The following is a 19,818-nucleotide window of genomic DNA, read 5'->3' on the forward strand; positions in this document are numbered from 1 at the left end:
CAGATGCTCACCTGAGCATTTGGTTTTAAGTCTAAGTCACTATTTAAATGTGAGGATGCTGAAGTTCCTACACCTTAGGTAAAATGGGAACGTACAGTGCCCGACACTTGGCATTGTGGCTGCCATGGCTACTTACCAATCGGGCTATGGTCACCAGCTTCCCTCTCTTTGTGCCCTTGGTGTTTGGGGTCTGTGGGGCAGCACCGAGCTGAGCACAGCTATCTTCTTCCAGCTGCTGGCCACTGGTGGAGACTGTGACCCGGAAGTGATCACTGCCCTCCTGAGCAGGCAGCAGGCCATGTCTGACACTGACCTCTACCAAGAGCCTCATCTCTTCTGACTGGACCCTGCATGGTGTACAGCCCAGCTTCTTTGTAAATAATTTATTTCAAGCAAAACATGGAGCTCTTGTTGTGATAAAAAGTGGATTACAAATCTCCTTGATTTCTTTAGTGGGGAAGAGGAATCAATTATTTAAAATCTGCATCTGACCCCGAGTCACTCAGTGTTGGTAGGAAAATAAACTGCTGGTCCCAGAGTGGAGGCGTGAAAGGCTATGTGAGCTGCGCATTGAGCCCGCCTCCACCAGCCAGCAGAGCAATGACACACGAGGCAGGGGTACAGTGTGGGGGCTCTTAGGGGAGCGAGCGAAGCTGTGCCATCAGGTCTGGTGTGAGGAACTATTAAAATTGTCTTTAAATCCCATTTACCGCCTGCTGAGTCCAGGTGCTTGTGTGCCCTCAGGTGGGCTCAGGCTTCACGGTCTGACCCTCCATGGTCCCAGGTGGCGGCTCTAGGGGCAGGGCCTTGTCCTGTGTCTGTGTCAGAGGGTGGACCATGGACATGTGTACGTTGAGGTTGTGGGCCTTCTCGAACCGCCGGCCGCACTGGTCACAGGCAAAGTCCAGCTCAGTCTCAGCCTTATGTTTGGTCATGTGGTACTTGAGGGACGCCCGCTGCCGGCACTGGAACCCACAGACTTCACACCTGGGGACAGGGGCAGGTGAGCAAGGGCATGGTAGCCAGTGTGGCTTCGAGGAGGTGCCCAGCCCCCACTTACTGCAGAGGCTTGGCTCCTGAGTGGCGCATCTGGTGAACGAGAAGGTGCTTCCGCTGCTTGAAGGTCTGTCCACACTCGTCACAGATGTAGTTCCGCACCTCTAAGGACCAGAGATGGAATGAGCACAGGCACTGAAAATGCCCAACCCTCCCCTAGAGCACAATGGTCTGAAGTGTTGTTTTCTACACTCAGAGCCCAAGCCAAGAGGACTTTGCAATTTTATTCATAGATGAAAGACAATTCTGATACAAAGCCCCTTTTTATTAGAGCCCTCCAAATTGCGTGAAAATGTCACCTGGCTGGGACTTCCTCTTCACCAACTGTATACATATGAAGCCTGTTTTCTTTAACTTTACATCTCCATTCTTAGAGGAAGCAAAATCAATATGGTTTCATAGATTATTGATCACAGCTTCTGCTGCTCTAGAAATCACCCCCATATTGGGCCCACAATGGGAGTACCCACTTTGGAAATCAACTTCTTACACTCTTGAACAAAAGGTGAACAGTCAGACCCTATACGACTGATTCCACTCCTGGATGGGCACCTGGGCAGTGGCCACATGCTTCCCCAGTGTCATTTCACATGCCACCTGCTCATCTACAAATACCTGAAACACTAGGTACAGTCCACTCAGAGTTTACAGTCTGTCCTCTTTTGTGTTTTAAAAAACCTGCTAATGGTTGTGACCAGTGGTGTCTGGACTGAGACACACAGTTTGAAGACACGACCTAAGGGAAGTATTGTGTCAGGAGACATGTGCAAGAACGCTCAGAGCAAAACACAGGAAAATGGTTTCACTGTGGAACCAACACGTAATGTGATCCAATAATAAAACGGACAAATCTGAGTGAAAAAGGAAATCTTAAGACATTCTATAGTAAATCATTTTTACAAAGTTCAAAAACAAGCAAAACTATTGTCTAGGGACAAATATAGATGTAACAAATTTATCTTTTAAAGGGGAGAAATGCCAAGGCAGGAGAGCTACCTTCTGGGCAGAAGCAGCAACGATTGTGGATCAGGCATGCATGTAATTCTCATGTTTCCTAACGTGGGTTGTATGGGTCATGTCATTAAAATTGGAGGGGGAAATCACACCTGTGAGGAAAATATGAGCCCAGGGTTGTAATATGTATGCAGAGGGAAAAATGAGAGGAGGAAACCCTCAAGTGCTGATGGGGGCAGTGTATGAGGGCACTTACTATCTGCTTTTCTTATTTTTCACAGTTTCTACACAAGATGCACATAAATTTCTGTTGTAATCCAAAAAGCATATAAAAAAATGTCACTTTTTTAAAGTAACAATAAAAATACCATGATAAACTTGCAGAAAGGCACCATGATTTTTTTGCTGTCATTTCCATACCACTTAACACACGACTCATGAGGTACCAAGATGCTGCCTTGGGACTCCTGGAAGGGTAGCAAGCCCCTGTCAGCCCCCCGGGGGCCTGTATAGGTGAGAGTGTGGGAGGACAGGGCATTTCACCTGTGTGGATGAGCTTCACGTGGCGCTGCAGGTAGCGGTCAATCATGAACACCTTGTTGCAGCCAGGGTGGGGACAGGGCCTCTCTCGGACTTCCTCGTGGTGCTCCTTTATGTGCTTCTGCAGGAGGGACAGCAAGACCTTGAGTGCCTCAGCCTGGACAATGTCCCACCTCGTCATGCAGCACATGCCTTTGCCCACAGGCCGTGCTCAGCACCCTCCAGAAGGAACAGATCCAACCATTCCTTACTCAAGAGATGGGTGCTTTCCCAGGAGCAAGGATCCTCCCCCCATGGACCACAGTGCTGGTCCCAGGCTCACGTGAGCCCTTGGGTAAGAGTCTGCACCCAGCTCTGCTGAAACATCTGGTGCCTCCCCCAGGCTCCTGCAGACACCTGCCACAGCTCGCTCACCCACACCTGAAGACAGCCCTGGCCTACGGGAGCACCCTCCTCACCTTCATGCCATCGGCCCCTCGGTACACGGCCGTACAGCCCTGGTAAGGGCACTTGTAGATGGTGGGCAGCTCCTCCCTACAAGGCAGAGCACACGTGGAGCCACCGCCCCACCGGGCGGTGCAGCCCCACACCCAGCCCTCACCTCTCACAGCGGAGCTTTTTCTTCCATCCCGGTTTGGGTCCAGGTTTCTTTCGAATTTTTGGTTCTTCAGGCTTCTTGGCTTCTTTGCTTTCACTTTTCTTACCAGAGACCCTGAGAAAAAAAAAAAAAAGACTTAGATTCAGCGATGTTTCGATCTCCATTTGCATACAGGTTTCTCATTTTTCTTCATGCTTTTCTCTTCAAAGATGAGAGGCTTCCATGGCTAACCTGCTTCAGTCTCTGTGCTAACTGGCTGGCCCTCAAACTGACCCTTGGCCACAAAGGTGGAATGACTCTTGGGGGAAGGCAGAGACCTTGTACTGCCACCTGGGAAGGGCAGAGCACATGGCCGTGGACCACACTGGCCATGGGTGTGGGTTTTCAGGACAGAAGCTTTACCTCCTCTTCTAAACATAAAAACCAAACTCTGGAGATGTCATGGAAAATGGAGTAGGGAAGCTTTAGGGGTCAGTCCCTCCACCAAAACAACCACTAACCTAGAAAAAGATCAGAATGCACTATATTGGAACTTGAACCTGCTGGGAGACTCACAGCACCCAGGGGAGGCCTGAAGGGAGAAGTGCTGTCTCTGGGAAGAGAGCTGCATGCTCCACTAGCTGCCACCTCTACTCCTCAGCCCTGCACTGGGGCCAGGGCGGGCAGTGAGGACCTTGTGATCCAAAAATGTGGGGTTGTGCATTTTGAGTCCATCTGGCAGGTCACTGAGGGACCAGCCCAGACACAGCAACTTCCTCCTTAGTGTCTATCAAAGATTTAAAGAGTCATGCACACTTTTTTTTTATTTTTTGGATCCAGACATTTAAGGAAATCTGTGAGGAAATGAAGGGAATTTCTAGGGCCATATATGACACAGCTAACATCATTCTCAATAGTGAAAGACTGAAAGCTTTTCCTCTCAGATCATCAACAAGACACAGATGCCCATTCTCACCAGTGTTATTCAACATAGTACTAGAAGTCCTAGCCAGAGCAATTAAGCAAGAAAAAGAAATAAAAGTCATCTAAATTAGAAAGGAAGAAAAATTACCTCTATTCACAGATGACATGATCTTATATGTAGAAAACCCTAAAGAATCCACACACAAAAATTCAGCAAAGTTGCAGGGTACAAAATCAGCACACAAAAACCAGTTCTTTTTCTATACACTAGCAATGAACAATCCCAAAAGGAAATTAAGAAAATATTTCCTTTGTGGTAACATCAATAAGAATAAAATATTTAGGAATACACTTAACCAGGAAGGTGAAAGACTTCTGCACTGAAAACTATAAAACACTGCTGAAAGAAATTAAAGAAGACCTAAATAAGTGGAAAGACATCCCATGTTTGTGGTTTGGAAGACTTAATAAGTTGGCAATACTTCCTCCAAAGCAATCTACAGATTCAATCCCTAACAAAATTCCAATGGTATTTTTTGCAGAAATAGAAAAAACTATCCTAAATTTCACATGGAATTTCAAGGGACACTGAATAGTCAGTGTCCCTGACTGTCCCTTTATGCCTTTACTGGCATACAGACAGACATACAGACCAACTGAATAGAATTGAGAGACCAGAGATAAACCCTCACAAATACAATCAACTGATTTGTGACACAGGTGCCAACAGTCTCCAACAAAAGGTGCTGGGACAACTGGACATCCACATGCAAAAGAATGAAGTTGGATCTCTACCTAACACCATATACAAAAATTAACTCAAATGGATCGAAGACCTAAATCTAAGAGCCAGAACTATAAAACTCTTAAAAGAAAACATAAAGGTAAATCTTCATGACCTAGATTTGGCAATGGTTTCTTAAATATGACACCAAAAGCATAGGCAACAAAAATAAAAATAGGTCAATTAGACTTCAAAATTAAAAATTTTTGTGCACCAAAGGACACTATCAAGAGAGTGAAAAAGATAACCCATTGAATGGGAGAAAACATATCCTACAACTCAATTAAAAAACTGGCAAAGGACTTGACTAGACATTTCTCCAAAGAGATACAAGCATGTGAAAAGATGCTCAACATCACTAATCATTAGGGAAATGCAAATCAAAATGACAATGAGGATAGCACCTCATACCCATTAGGACGACTATTAAAAAAAACAAACGGATAATGACAATTTTGGTGAGGTTGGTGTGGAGAAATTGGAACCATTGTGCACTGTTGGCAGGAATGTAAAATGGTGCAGCTGCTGTAGAAAACTATATGGCAGTTCCTCAAAAAATTAAACACAGAATTACCATATGACCCAACAATTCTACTTCTGGTTTTATACCCAAAGAATTGAAAACAGGGACTCAAACAGATACTTGTACACCAGTGTTCACAGCATTATGCACAATAGCCAAAAGGTGGAAACAGCCCCAAATGACAGATGAATGGATCAACAAAATGTGGTTTATCCATACAATATTATTCACCCACAGAAAGGAATCAAGTTCTGATACATGTTACAACATGGATGAATCTCAAAAACATTATGCTAAGTGAAAGAAGCCAGTCACAGAAGGATAAATAGTGGGTAACTCCACTTCTATGAGGCCCCTAGAATGGGTACCTTGATAAGTGGTTGCCAGGGCCTGGGGGCGCGGTGGGGGGGGGGAGGTGGTGCAAGGAGGAGGGTCATTGTTTAAGGGGTACAGAGTTTGTTTGGGATGATGAAAAGTTTGCAAACAGTGGTGAAGGTTGCACAACATTGTGAATGTACTTAATGCCAATGAATTATACACTTAAAGATGGTAAAATGGTAAATTTTATGATATATTTTACCACAATTTAAAAAAACAGGTTACAAACAATTGTCTTCCTCCTTAAAGAGTATATTAAAAAGAACCTTTCTGATGACTGTACAGGCTTCTCCTCCTCTTCTTGTCTCTCTAATTGTTCTTCAAAACCTGGCCATGTGTCCCCTCCTCGCTGGCCTCCACCCTCTCCTCTCCACAGAGCCGCGCTGTGACCAGTGATGTGCTGTTTCCCTCCCACACTAGACAGCAGGTTTCCTGAGAGCAGGAGGCTTCAGAGCCCATGGTTTCACAGGTGAGTCCCTGAAGGGTGTGGGGCTGGGGTCCTTACGCACGCAGGAAGGCTGTGCTTATAACGCCTGACTCAACTGCTGCTTGGTTTTCCTTGCCTTCCCCTCGGTCGCTCAAGCCACGGCACCCTAATTAATACATCACTAAGTCTCTTTCTATTTGCGCCAGCTGAGGACCCAGATAGGCACGTCTGCTAGAACAAAGTCACGTGGACCAGGAATGCTCAGAGGCCCCGTCCTAGCTTCCCAGCTGTGACTCACATAGTAGCACCTGAGGAACCAAGTGGCTACCAGGTCAGAGTGCCTCTGCAGGCAAAGGGCTGAGCCCACAGCTTTGGTCTGCCCACTGCCGCCTGGTCCCTCCTGCTGCAGGGCCCAGATTCCACTAAAATCACCTGTTTTACTACAGGCCTCTGAAAACTTGTCTTATGTGTCTCCATTCCACCACACATAGCTGTCTGCACTCCTTGGGGTCCTCGTGGAGACACAGTGAGTGAAGCCCCGTGGGTGCTGTCCCCATCTCAGCAGCAGAGGCATGGCCGAGCATACCCTCTTCCTCCTGAGCCCATCTCTGTCCTCTCCCCAGACCAGTGGGCAGCAAGCCATAAAGATGTGGACTCTGGGCCACGCCCTGGGATTCACACTCAGCTCTGGAGTTCACTTCCTGTGGCAGCGCTGTGCCGCACTCAGGCTGTGCTTCCTGGAAACAGACTTGGTCTCCCCAACCTGGCATGGAAGCTCGGGGGGCAGGACCTATCTGATACTTCCTCTTGGCCCTGGCCAGCTTTCTGTCTACTCTGAGGCCCACTCACGTGCCTCTGGCTCAGTCCAACACTGACGCTGATCTCTTCCCCAAGCCGCCTACTCTCCTCCTCTCTTTCCATAACCCAAGTCAGAACTTAAAGGAAAAAAAGGAAGTTGTGTTTGCTTCTCAGTCTTTGTTTTGCATGTTCTTGGCTGATGGTGTGGTGCTCTCATGTTTTCATTCTGTTGTGAAATGCTGGAGGACAACACTCAAGTTGGGCATCAACTAACTATAGGTGTTTGCAGAGTTCCTGGGCTGGGGTTGGGAGGAAAGTGACACAAATAAAAATCAAGCCTCCCTGCCAGAACCCTACGTTCTAAATGGAGAGAGAACACAAATCTCTGAAAAGGGAAGGTTAAGACGAGGTCATCAAGGAAGCAACTCAACAAGGAAGTGGCAAAGAAATCAGTGGCAGAGGCAGAGCTGAGAGCAAATGCAGGGCTGGGCCCATGCCTCAGGCCCTGGGTACAGAGAACAGAGAACAGCAGGGTAGGGTTCCTACAGGAAATCAGAGGCTAACAGGGTAGACACTGGAGTGGTGTGGCTGGGGCAGAACTGACAGAGGGAAGGCAAGGAGCTCCCAGAATGAGTCTGGGTCATGTCCACAGGCCTCCTGCCACCCTCACACGGCTGTCTGCTGCCTTATGATGTGACACTGAGGCCAGGTCCGAGCACTAAACTGGCAAACGCTTCTTGGCTCACTCAGAAGCCACACTGCCCTGGGCTTGGGAGGTCAGGCCAAAGAGAAGCAAAAAGTGTGTGCTAAGTGAGGCAGACCAGGGAATGTGAGTCTCCACTCTCTGTCCTGCTGCTCCTGCATGCTGACCCCACGAGGCAGACGCAGGTTCCAGGTGACCCATTTGATGCCACCCCTAGACCCCATATACTTGTAGCAGGACTGTCCCCTTACTTCTTTTCTGGATATGGCTCAAAGGACTCATCCGAGGACTGGGTAGTCCGCTTCTTGTCATTTTCATCTTCACTAAAGAAGTCTCTAGGAAACAAGAGAGAACTTTTAGCAAAGCCTTGGGGTTAGTGACAGATCTAATGAGACTTCCTGTCTAAAGACACCAAACGGATTCCTATATTTCATGTTTTAGTTCTCCTGAAAAGGTCTTAAGATACCTAAAATCCCCAAATCTCAGATCGCACTTCCTAACAGAAAGGGCAAGCCAGGGTCACGGAAGTCCAACAAGCTAAGAATCCCCTATAAGCCACACTCTCCTCGCACCAGGACCTCGAACTCACAAAGAGCCTCTCTATGGGGGCCCTAGGCAGGATGTGAAGACCCTCACAGGAGGTGGGCTTCTCAGTGCCTGGACTTTTAGAAAGTCATCTCAACCCCATAACCGTGAGTACCTGTCAAGCTAACAGGTCAAGTGTCAGCCATTTCAAAGGTCACAAAGGCCAGAAAAAGATCTGTACATCTGTAACCTTCACCCCAAAACATGAAGCATTATTCAGTCTCTGTTGGGCAGCAGACAGAGCCAGGCTGGCACCTGTCCAGACAGAGAAAGGCCTGAGGCTGGCTGGTGGCCTGCAGGACAGCCAGCAACCACTCCTGGTCTAGAGGCATTTCTAACACACACACTTGGGTACTTCCAGCACCCTGGTCATTTGTCATTGGCATTCCCCTGGAGTTGCACCAAAAATTGTGCTGTCCTTCTACTTGTTTGGACAATGGTGTGTCTGCATTACAGCCACAGCTTATGGGGTAGGGTGGAAAGGAGGTGAAGGCCAGCTGGCATGGGGCCACCACCCCAAGTGGTTTTCAGCTTAGAGGCAGGGAGTGGCCCCAGGAGCAAACGATCCCTAATGATGCCCCCTCTGGTTTGTCCTCCTGCATGGAGCCTCCACCCCAAGTCACAATTATGTCATGATAAGAGCCAAGGGCTGGCTTCCTCTGTTCTAGTAACATCTGGGGTTGGCACAAAAGTAAGGCCTTGAAGGAGGAGACAAGCCAGCAGCAGCAAAGGCCTGACCATGGGACCGTCTTCACAGAGTAACTCCACACCACCCAGCTGTCCTCCCCCTGTAGCTGCATCAGGTCTGGGGTACCCTCGGGGACCCAGGAAACCCCCAATCAGGAACTAGAAGGCTGGAAGCACCCCTGGCCACTCCTCTCCTCCCAATGGAGACAGAGAGAGGGAGAGTCTCGGCCAGGACACGGGCAGTGTGCCCCTAGGATGGCGAGGTTTGGTTTTCCAAGGAGAAATTTTAGGCTATTTAAACCCACTCTTCTCTCACCCCTCAGAAAGGTCACTGAACTCGTCTTTTACCCGATCATCCGAGGTTGAAGACGGAACCTGCTTCTCACCCAACTGCCCTGAGAAACAAAGAACAAGGCTCCTGTTACCAACACAGAACACAGGCAGTGTCCCCCAGCAGGGAGGTGTGTGCTTGTCTAACGACAGAGCCTTCCTTACAGAGGAGCCTGGGGTCCTCCATTCTCAAACTCCACCCCTTCCTGACCCCATCCCCCACAAGGTCCCTGCACAGCCGAGCCCGCTGGGCCACTCCCATGTCTAGCACAGGCACAGGCAGCACCAAGCATCAGAAACCCACAGTCAATATCAGCAGGCCCAGCCCGTCCCCAGAGGTTCAGACCTAGTTGTTTCAGGGTGGGACGACTCTCGCTCTATGGATGTTTTGGGATATTTGAAGTCATGGTTATCAAAGTATTGCATACACACAGTTTAAAAAGCCAAGCAGTTCTAAGAACCCTGCAACATTAATTCCCCTGTCCCCTCCTGGCATTTGTGCATCTCTTTCTCTCTGAACCATCCGGGAAGCTGCATTCTTTTAAAGCACCACTAGGGACTCGCACACGTAGACAGGTGCACACATGGAGGTTGAGAGAAGCAGGCAGGAAGCCAGTCTGGCCCGCCTAACATGATGTCCATGAACAGCTGCACCCAACCCACAGCACTGTGAGATCGGGCCCCAAACAAGGGCCCTGTGCTTCCCCTCAACCAGTCAGCAGAGGAGCCTGTCCACACTGGTCCCACTGGGGTGTCACCAGGGCGCTGGCTGAGGCCCAGGGAATGACCTGCAGCTGGCCCAAAACAGCCTGAGTCCCCAGCTGTCCTTTTCCCCCACACCCCACAACAAGGGCCACATTCTCTCTTCCTCGGTCCCCAGGCCCCAAGCAGGCTTAGAGGAAGACAGGATGGCAGATGAGCCTGCCTTTACAGAAACTGCTAGAATAAAGTCCTCAGCCCCTCCCTGCTGTGAGATGCCCAGGAGGAGGCACTGAAGCTAGCTCCCCATCATTTCTCCTGGTCCCTCTGCACACGACGCCACAACCACTGCCCACAACAGTGCAGACATCCACTTCCTGCTGAGGGCCCTGCCTGGCTCAGAATTAGGAATCCTGTTCTAACAGACTGGAGGAGCCTCCTACCTGGGGCCCCACTCAGGGGGAGGCTTGGCTGAGGCGGGGGTCCTGGCCCAGGCCCCACAGGGTTGCCATCCAAAGGAGGCTGGGCTGTGTCCATGCTGGGCAGCGTCTCAGTCTCAGTCTCGGCTCTAGCCGTGGTCACTCTGCCCTGGGAGCTCTGAGGCGCAGCCCCAGTGGGACTGGACCCTAGATGCTGGGTAAGCCACGGGGCCGTCTCCTTGTCCCATGTCCACTTGACTGCCAATGCGCTGTCCAGCAAGAGGGCCCCACAGCTGGAGTCGGCGTCCATGGTGTAGTCATGGCCCTGGTCGCAGCCCCACACGGCCTGGATGACACCGCAGTACTCGGAGGACAGCGTCCTCTGGAGGATGGGCAAGGCCCCGCAGCTGGCTGCGTGTCCATGCACCCACCCCACCAAGCCACGCAGGCCCTGGGGGCTTGAAGTGATCAGGTCCACTGAGGAAAGGCATAGAGACACCAGTCCCGGGGCTGGTCAGCACCCAGCCCACCAAGAGCCCACCCACGCACCACACACCGGGGGCGCACTCACCCAGACAGGCTCCCTCCTCTGCCACTGTTGGGGGCTGGGCACCGACCCTGCAAAGGATCAGCGTGGCCATGAGTGGGGCCAGGCAGTGAGCAGGACCCAGGCTCACCACACTCCTTTCACAGGCCGCCTCTCCCACATGTGGGCTGACCCTTCTCTTCCAAGGGCTGCCTCCTTACACTCAGAGCCCTTCGCGGCCCTCACCTCCCCACATCTTCCCTGTCCATCTCCCTTCACACTAGTCGCATTGGTGCTTATACACATCTGCACCTGACACGAGTCTCCCCACTGCACAGGTCCCCATCAGGCACTCTCTGTGCCTAGAACAGCCCAAGCACACAGGGTGCTTAGCCCCTGAACACCCACAGAATGAAGGAGGGAGCATCTACTTTGTGTAAGTCTTCTGGTGGCCCGTCGGGGAGACGTTGACTCTCTGCAGGAAGGACTTGAGGAGGCCGTGGCACTGGTAGAACTGGGCGTGGCAGTTCTTGCAGACAAACTGAGACAGAGCTGGGTCCTGGTGGACTGCCACCCCTAACAGGCGCTGGAAGTCCCTGACGAAAACATGCTCCCCCGGGGGTGGTCTCTCTGAGCTCTCCCCAGGTGCCCTGCCAGAGATGCTGCGGAGACTCCGTGAGGAGAACTTCCCGTGGCAGAGGCGACAGTGCCCCATGGCAAGGGCCCGGCCTGTTCCTAGGCAAGCACAGGAGACACTAAGTCAGCCGGGGAGGCTGCCTGCTGCACTGGGCATGCAAGACACAAGCTCCCAGGAGGTGAGCAACGTGGCCCCAGGGGAGGTGAGGCCCACGCTCCGCCAGCCTCCTAGCTCCTTGAGTGGAGAAGAACTCTCCATGGGGCCTCCCCAGACACGCTCCTTAAACACAAGGCCGTGTCTAGGCCAAAGGCAGGGGTTTGGCTCTGGGCTCCCAGCTGAATAGACAGCTTTTCAGGAGATGTGGCCAGTGAAGGGTCTTCCACTCCAGAAAACCTTTCAAAGAACTCTAAATGCCCCCATTTAGAGGCCAGCTTGGTAATGCTGGGCTGTGTCCATGCTGGGCAGCATCTTAGTCTTGGTCTCGGCTCCAGCCCTGGTCACTCTGCCCTGGGAGCTCTGAGGGGCAGCCCCAGTGGGATTGGACCCTCGATGCTGGGTAAGCCACAGGGCCATCTCCTTGTCCCATGTCCAACAAGGCCACCATTACCCTGATACCAAAACCAGACAAGGACACTACAAGAAAGGAAAATTACAGGCCAATATCCCTGATGAACACAGATGCAAAAATCCTCAACAAATCAGTAGCAAACCAAATTCGTTAAGAAGATCATAAGCCATGATGCAGTGAGATTAATTCCAGGGATGCAGGGATAGTTCAATGCCTGCAAATCAATCAATGTGATACACCACAATAACAAAATGAAGGATAAAAATCATATGATCCTCTCAATAGATAGAGAAAAAGTATTTGACAAAATTCAACATCCATTCATGATAAAACCTCTTGACAAAGTGGGCACAAGAGGGAACGGACCTCAGCATAATAAAGGCCATATATGACAATCCCACAGCTAACATCATACAGAACAGGGAAAAGCTAAAAGCTTTTACTCTAAGATTGGGAACAAGACAGGATGCCCACTCTCACCACTTTTATTTAACATAGTACTGGAAGTCCTAGCCAGAGCAATTAGGCAAGAGAAAGAAATAAAAGGCATCCAAATTGGAAAGATGTAAAACTGTCTCTATTTACAGATGACATGATACTATACAGTCATGTGTCACTTAACAACGGGGAAACATTCTGAGAAATGCATCATTAGGTGATTTCATCATTGTGTGAACATCATAGTGTCCTAGACAGTATAGCCTACTACACACCTAAGCTATGTGGTATAGACCACTGCTCCTAGCTTACAAACCTACAGCATGTTCCTGTACTGAATACTCCATGCAACTGTAACACAATGGTAACTATTTGTGTTTCTAAACGTATCTAAACACAGACAAGGTACAATAAAAATATCCTATAAGAGATAAAAAATGGTACACCTGTAGAGGGCACTGACCATGAATGGAGCCTGCAGGACTGGAAGTTGCTCTGGGAGAGTCAGTGAGTGATGGTGAGTGCAGGCCTAGCCCATCACTGTACACTACTGGAGACTTTATAACACTGGACACCTATAGGCTACACTACATTTATAAAAAGTACATTTTTCTTTCTTCAATAATCAATTACCTTAGCTTACTGTAACTTTTTTACTTTATAAACTTTTTAATTTTTTTTAACTTTTTGACTCTTTTGTAATAACACTTAGCTTAAAACACAAACCCATTGTACAGCTGTATAAAAATATTTTTTCTTTATATCCTGATTCTATAAGCTTTTTTCTATTTTTAAAGTTTTTTATTTTTATTTTTTTACTTTTTAAACTTCTTTGTTAAAAACTAAGACATCAATACCAAAAAGTTTTCACTAATAGAGAGGAAGGGCTACACAGGGTCAGGATCATCAATATGCTGTCTTCCATCTCCACATCTTGTCCCACTGGAAGGTCTTCAGCGGCGCTAACATACATGCAGCTGTCATCTCCTATGATAACAATGCCTTCTTCTAGAATACCTCCTGAAGGACCTACCTGAGGCTCTTCTTGAGGAGATGTCACTCTTTTCAGATATATGTCCATGGTGGTTTGCTTGGTGTTTCTTTTTCATCATAGATTTGCTTGTAAGCAGATAATGCACTGTGAATATTCCTCTCTATTAGTGAAAACTTTTTGGTATTGGTGTCTGTGTTTTCAAATCTTTAGGAGTTTGTTGAGGTCTGCAAAAGCTTCTGCTAAAGCCTTCACTGTGAATTTTCTTGGAGGTTGTTCTTCTCCCACAGTTTCCCCTTCTCTTGCCTCTTCTTCAGCTACGTGCTCCTGTTCCGTTTCCAACAACTCCTCGTTAGTCAATTCCTCAGGAACCACCTCTAGGAGCTCCTCAATGTCAGCCTCACCCACACCCAGGTTCAAGCTGTTTGCCATCTCAACCACAGCCGTGTTGATTTTTGCAACCTCCTCATCCTTGGTAAATCCCTTAAGTCAGGGATGAACCTCTTGAGCGTCTTCTTCCAGACGCCTTAGGCAATAGGAATTTTTCAGTTTCATTATAATCTCATGGGACCACCATCGTATATGCGGTCTGTCATTGACCAAAATGTCATTATGCAGTGTGTGACTGTACATAGAAAACCCTAAAGACTCCACCCAAAAACTGTTAGAACTAATAAATGAATTCAGTAAAGTTGCAGGATACAAAAACCAACATACAAAAATCTGTTGTGTTTCTATACACTGGTAATGAACTGTAAGAAAGAGAATTTAAGAAAACAATCCCATTTACAACTGTATAAAAAAAATAAAATACCTAGGAATAAATTTAACTAAAGAGGTGAAAGATTTGTACACTGAAAACTAACTATAAGACACTGATGAAAGAAAATGAAGACACAAATAAATGGAAAGATATTCCGTGCTCGTGGCTTGGAAGAATTAATTAATATTGTTAAAACGTCCACCCTACCTAAAGCTATCTACAGATTCAATGCAATCCCTATCAAAATTTCAACCACATTTTTCACAGACATAGAACAAACAATCTTAAAATTTACATGGAACCATAAAAGACTCCTAATAGCCAAAGCAATCTTGAGAAAGAAAAATAAAGCTGGAGGCATCACACTTCCTCATTTCAAACTATATGACAAAGCTATAGTAATAAAAACAGTATGGTATTGGGCCGGCCCCATAGCTTGGCAGTTAAGTGTGCACGCTCCGCTGCTGGTGGCCCAGGTTTGGATCCCAGGCACGCACTGAGGCGCCGCTTCTCCGGCCATGCTGGGGCCAAGTCCCACGTGCAGCAGCTGGAGGGGTGTGCAGCTATGGCATGCAACTATCTACTGGGGCTTTGGGGGGAAAAAAATAAATAATAAATAAAATCTTAAAAAAAAAAAAAGAACAGTATGGTACTGACATAAAAACAGACACATAGATCAATGGAACAGAATAGAGAGCCCAGAAAACCCACGCAAATATAGTCAATTAATTTACGACAAAGGGGGCTGGCCTGGTGGCACAAGCGGTTAAGTGTGCGTGCTCCGCTGCGGCGGCCCGGGGTTCGCCGGTTCGGATCCCAGGCGCACACCGACGCACCACTTGGCAAGCCATGCTGTGGAGGCGTCCCATATAAAGTAGAAGATGGGGCCAGCCCGTGGCTTAGCGGTTAAGTGCGCGTGCTCCGCTACTGGCGGCCCAGGTTCAGATCCCAGGCGTGCACTGACGCACCGCTTCTCCGGCCATGCTGAGGCCGCATCCCATATACAGCAACTAGAAGGATGTGCAACTATGACGTACAACTATCTACTTACTGGGGCTTTGGGGCAAAAAGAAAAAAAGGAGGACTGGCAATAGATGTTAGCTCAGAGCCGGTCTTCCTCAGCAAAAAGAGGAGGATTAGCATGGATGTTAGGTCAGGGCTGATCTTCCTCACAAAAAATAAATAAATAAATAAAATAAATAAAGTGGAGGAAGATGGGCATGGATGTTAGCCCAGGGCCAGGCTTCCTCAGCAAAAAAAAAGAGGAGGATTCGCAGATGTTAGCTCAGGGCCAATCTTCCTCACACACACACAAAAATTTATGACAAAGGAGCCAAGAATATACAATGGGGAAAAGACAGTCTCTTCAATAAATTGGTGTTGGGAAAACTGGACAGCCACATGCAAAAAAATGAAACTGGACTACCATCTTACATCATACACAAAAATCATCACAAAATGGATTAAAGACTTGAAAGACCTGAAACCATAAAATTACTACAAGAGGGCCAGTCCGGTGGCATAGTAGTTGAGTTCACACGCTCTGCTTTGGTGGCCCTGGGTTTGTGGGTTCGGATCCCAGGCATGGACATATGCACCACTCATCAAGCCATGCTATGGTGGCGTCCCATATACAAAACAGAGGGAGACTGGCACAGCTGTTAGCTCAGAGCTAATCTTTCGTTTTGTTTTTTTTTTAAGTCATTTATTTATTTATTTATTTTTTGTGAGGAAGATCAGTCCTGAGCTAACATCCGTGCTAATCCTCCTCTTTTTGCTGAGGAAGACCGGCTCTGAGCTAACATCTATTGCCAGTCCTCCTCCTTTCTTTTTTTTTCCCTAAAGCCCCAGCAGATTGTTGTATGTCATAGTTGTACATCCTTCTAGTTGCTGTATGTGGGACGCGGCCTGAGCGTGGCCGGAGAAGCGGTGCATCGGTGTGCGCCCGGGATCCAAACCCGGGCCGCCGGTAGTGGAGCGCGCGCACTTAACTGCTAAGCCACGGGGCCAGCCCCAGAGCTAATCTTTCTGAAGCAAAAAGAGGAAGATTGGCAACAGATGTTAGCTCAGGGCCAATCTTCCTCACCAAAAAAAAAGAAAAGAAAAGAAAAGACAATTACTAAAAGAAAACCAAGGCAATAAACTCCTTGACATTGGTCTAGTGATGATTTTTTGGATTTGACACCAAAAGCAAAGGGAACAAAAGCAAAAATAAACAAATGGGACTACATCAAACTATAAAGGTTCTGCATAGCAAAGGAAACCATCAACAAAATGAAAAAGCAACCTACCGAATGGGAGAAAATACTTGCAAACCATATATCTGATAAGGGGTTAATACCCAAAACATATAAAGAAGTCTTACAACTCAATAGCAAAAACACAATCCAATTAAAAAAGGAGCAGAAGATCTGAACATTTTTTCAAAGAAGACATATAGGTGGCCAACAGCTACGTGAAAAGATGCTCAACCTCGCTAATCATCAGGGAAATGCAAATCAAAACCACAATGAGATATCACCTCACTCCTGTCAGAATGACTATTATCAAGAAGACAGGAGAGGGGCCGGCCCCGTGACTTAGCGGTTAAGTGCACGCGCTCCGCTACTGGCGGCCCGGGTTCAGATCCCGGGCGCCCACCGACGCACCGCTTCTCCGGCCATGCTGAGGCCTCGTCCCACATACAGCAACTAGAAGGATGTGCAACTATGACATACAACTACCTACTGGGGCTTCAGGGAAAAATAAAAAAGGAGGAGGACTGGCAATAGATGTTAGCTCACGGCTGGTCTTCCTCAGCAAAAAGAGGAGGATTAGCATGGATGTTAGCTCAGGGCTGATCTTCCTCACAAAAAATAAATAAATAAATAAATAAATAAAACTGTTTAAAAAAAAAAAAGAAGACGGGAGATACAAGTGTTGGTGAAGATGTGGAGAGAAGGGAACCCTTGTGCACTGTTGGTGGGAATGTAAAATTCCATAGTGCAGCCACTACGGAAAACAGTATGGAGGTTAGTGGAAAAAAAAAAAAAGGACTACCCTATGGTCCAGCAGTTCCATCTTTGGGAATATATCCGAAGGAAATGAAAACACTATGTCAAAAAGATATCTGTACTCCCACGTTCACTGCAGCATTATTTACAATAGCCAAGATGCGGAAACAACCCCAGTGTCCACTGATGGATGAATGGATAAAGAAAATGTAGTGTACGTGTATACACATGTGTCTGTATATATGTATATATATATACACATACACAGTGGAATACTATTCAGTCATAAAAAAGAAGGAAATCTTGCCTTTTGCAACAACATGGATGGACCTTAATGGCATTAAGTGAAATAAGTCAGGCAAAGAGATGAATACCGTATGTTCTCACTTATATGCGGAATCTAAAAAAAAAAATTGAACTCATGGATACAGAGAACAGACTAGACTGGTGGTTACCAGAGGCAGGGGAGTGGGTGAAATGGGTGAAAGTGGTCAAAAGGCACAAACTTCCAGTTATAAAATAAGTCAGTCTTAAGGATGTTATGTACAACATGGTGACTACAGTTAATAACACTGTATTGTATATCTGAAGTTGCTAAGAGAGTAGATCTTAAAAGTTCTCATCACAAGAAAAAATAATCTGTGTGTGGTGATGGGTGTTAACTAGGCTTATGTGGTGACCGTTTCACAATACATACAGATATCCAATCAAAATGTTGTACACTTAAAACTAATATAACGTTATATGTCAATTATATCTCTATAAAAACTTTTTTCCAAAAGACATAGATCTAAAAGACTTTTTTTAAGTGAATCAACAAACGTCTTCACAGCTGTGGAAACGCCATTCCTCCTCACAGCATCCTCCGGAGGCCACAGCGACGCCGTGTCCGCGCTCTGCCTCCCTGGGCCTCCTGACTGCAAGTGCAGATGGCGCCACCCCTCTCTGCCCGGGAGGCAGCCGTTCTCCAGGGGCAAACGCTCTGCACGCCCCGCCGGGCTGGGACCGGGCACCTTCCACTGCACCCACCGAGTTCTCGTAATGGCGAGGACGGGAGGCCCCGAGAGCTTAGGCAGTTATCTCAAGGCTACAGAGCACAGGGCAAAACCAGGACTGAAAGCCAGGCCTGTCCGAGCGCAGAACTTGAGCACTAATCACTTAAGGAGCTCGGAGTGGGCTCGACAGCGTCAGCTGTCCTGCGAAACACCGCGGCGCAGGCCGCCGCCGACGCCACGGAGAGGCCGCCCTCCCCCGCTGTCCGCGGGAGGCCTGGTCTGCTTCCAGGAGCCCGACGGCGCCGAGGGCGAGAAGAGGCCCTAGGGACGTGGTCACTGGGGAACTGGTGGTCACCGGTGGTCACTGGGGGACGTGGTGGTCACTGGGGGAACTGAGGGAACTGGTGGTCACTGGGGACACGGTGGTCACCGGGGGACGTGGTGGTCACTAGGGAACTGGGGGACGCGGTGGACACTGGTGCTCACTTGGAGGACGTGGTGGTCACTGGGGACGCGGTGGTCACCGGTGGAAGTGGTGGTCACTGGGGGACGTGGTGGTCACTTGGGGAACTGGGGGCCGCGGTGGTCACCGGTGGTCACCGGCGGCCCCGGCCGCACCCTGTCCCCCCGCCCCTCAGCCCCTGGACCCACCTGCCTCGTCGGCGCCGTCCTCGCCCGCATCCCCGCAGGCCCGAGCCCGGCCCCAGCCCAGCCGCGCCGCCACCAAGGCCGCCGTCTCATCCACGCTCGGTCCGCTGCGAGCGGGGCGGCCCCGAGCCCGGCCGCCGCCGCCGCCACCGCCGCTGCCCGAGCCCCCGCGCTGCCCCGCCGCCCCAGGCGACAGGAAGCGGCCGAGCCGGTCGCGCCTCATGGCGGCTACCGCGGCTACAGCCCGGCCACGGCGCTCCGCCAGGTTCGGCCTGGGTAGGTTCAGCTCGGCCACGCTCGGCTTAGCTCGGTCCCGCTCGGCCCGGCTCGGCTCTGCTCGGCTAGGCCCGCCACTGCTCGGCCCCACTCGACCTGGCTCGGCTCCGCTCGGCCCCGCTCGGCTCGGCCCTGCTCAGTTCAACTCGGCTCTGCTCGGTCCCATTCAGCCTCGCTCGGCTTGCAGGGGCCGGCCGCTTGGCCCAGCTAGGTCCTGCTGGTGCCGGAGTCTCTCCTCCGCTCAGGTGGACTGTGCTCGCTCGTTTCCGCTCAGCTCCGCTGTTCGGCTCCGCTTGACTGGAGCGGGGCGGAGTGATGACGGCGAGGGGCGGAGCGAGTGATGAGGGTGAAGGGAGAGGGGCGGGACAGAGTGAGGAGAGCAAGAGCGGGGAGAGGAGAGGGGGCGGGACGGCGTGAGAGCAAGGGGCGGGGCGAGCGGTGAGGGGCGAGGCGGCATGAGGAGGGCAAGGGGCGGGGCGAGGAAGGTGAGACAAGGGGCGGGGCGGCGGGTTAAAGTGCTAAGAGGCGGGGCAGTGTGAGGAGAGCAAGGGACCGGGCGAGTGGTGAGGGACAGGGAGCTGTCAGGAGGGCGAGGGGCG

At 49.5% G+C, this 19,818-nt stretch overlaps 2 protein-coding genes across 11 annotated transcripts in view; one reads left to right on the top strand and one right to left on the bottom strand.

Moving 5' to 3' along the window:
• The window catches only part of FANCA (FA complementation group A), a 61,464-nt gene extending 59,063 nt beyond the window's left edge, over positions 1 to 2,401 (top strand). For all 9 annotated transcript variants that reach the window (XR_015549089.1, XM_087419703.1, XM_087419705.1 and 6 more), the window contains one exon: positions 233 to 2,401. Coding sequence is in view for 8 of the 9 variants with exons in the window: in XM_087419703.1 (XP_087275829.1) it covers positions 233 to 340 (108 nt within the window). In the remaining variant the exon portion in view is untranslated. The remainder of the gene's footprint in view (positions 1 to 232) is intronic.
• Positions 369 to 19,544, bottom strand: ZNF276 (zinc finger protein 276). Of its 2 annotated transcripts, XM_004437011.3 has the most exons (11): positions 18,947 to 19,543; positions 11,342 to 11,645; positions 10,956 to 11,002; positions 10,409 to 10,861; positions 9,253 to 9,331; positions 7,916 to 7,999; positions 3,152 to 3,262; positions 3,009 to 3,084; positions 2,554 to 2,671; positions 1,061 to 1,160; positions 369 to 987 (listed from the first exon to the last, which is right to left on the bottom strand). In XM_004437011.3, the coding sequence occupies exons 1-11, from the start codon at positions 19,164 to 19,166 to the stop codon at positions 741 to 743; spliced, it is 1,839 nt and encodes a 612-aa protein (XP_004437068.2). In that variant the 5' UTR covers positions 19,167 to 19,543; the 3' UTR covers positions 369 to 740. The 2 variants fall into 2 exon arrangements, with proteins under 2 accessions (XP_004437068.2, XP_087275837.1); XM_087419711.1 differs by having other exon boundaries at positions 3,009 to 3,262; positions 7,916 to 7,997; positions 9,285 to 9,331; positions 18,947 to 19,544.
• Positions 19,545 to 19,818: the final 274 nt, after the last annotated feature.

The sequence above is a fragment of the Ceratotherium simum genome, chromosome 30, assembly GCF_057802395.1.
Source record: "Ceratotherium simum simum isolate JZ-2026a chromosome 30, ASM5780239v1, whole genome shotgun sequence".
In the NCBI taxonomy this organism is placed as follows: domain Eukaryota; kingdom Metazoa; phylum Chordata; class Mammalia; order Perissodactyla; family Rhinocerotidae; genus Ceratotherium; species Ceratotherium simum.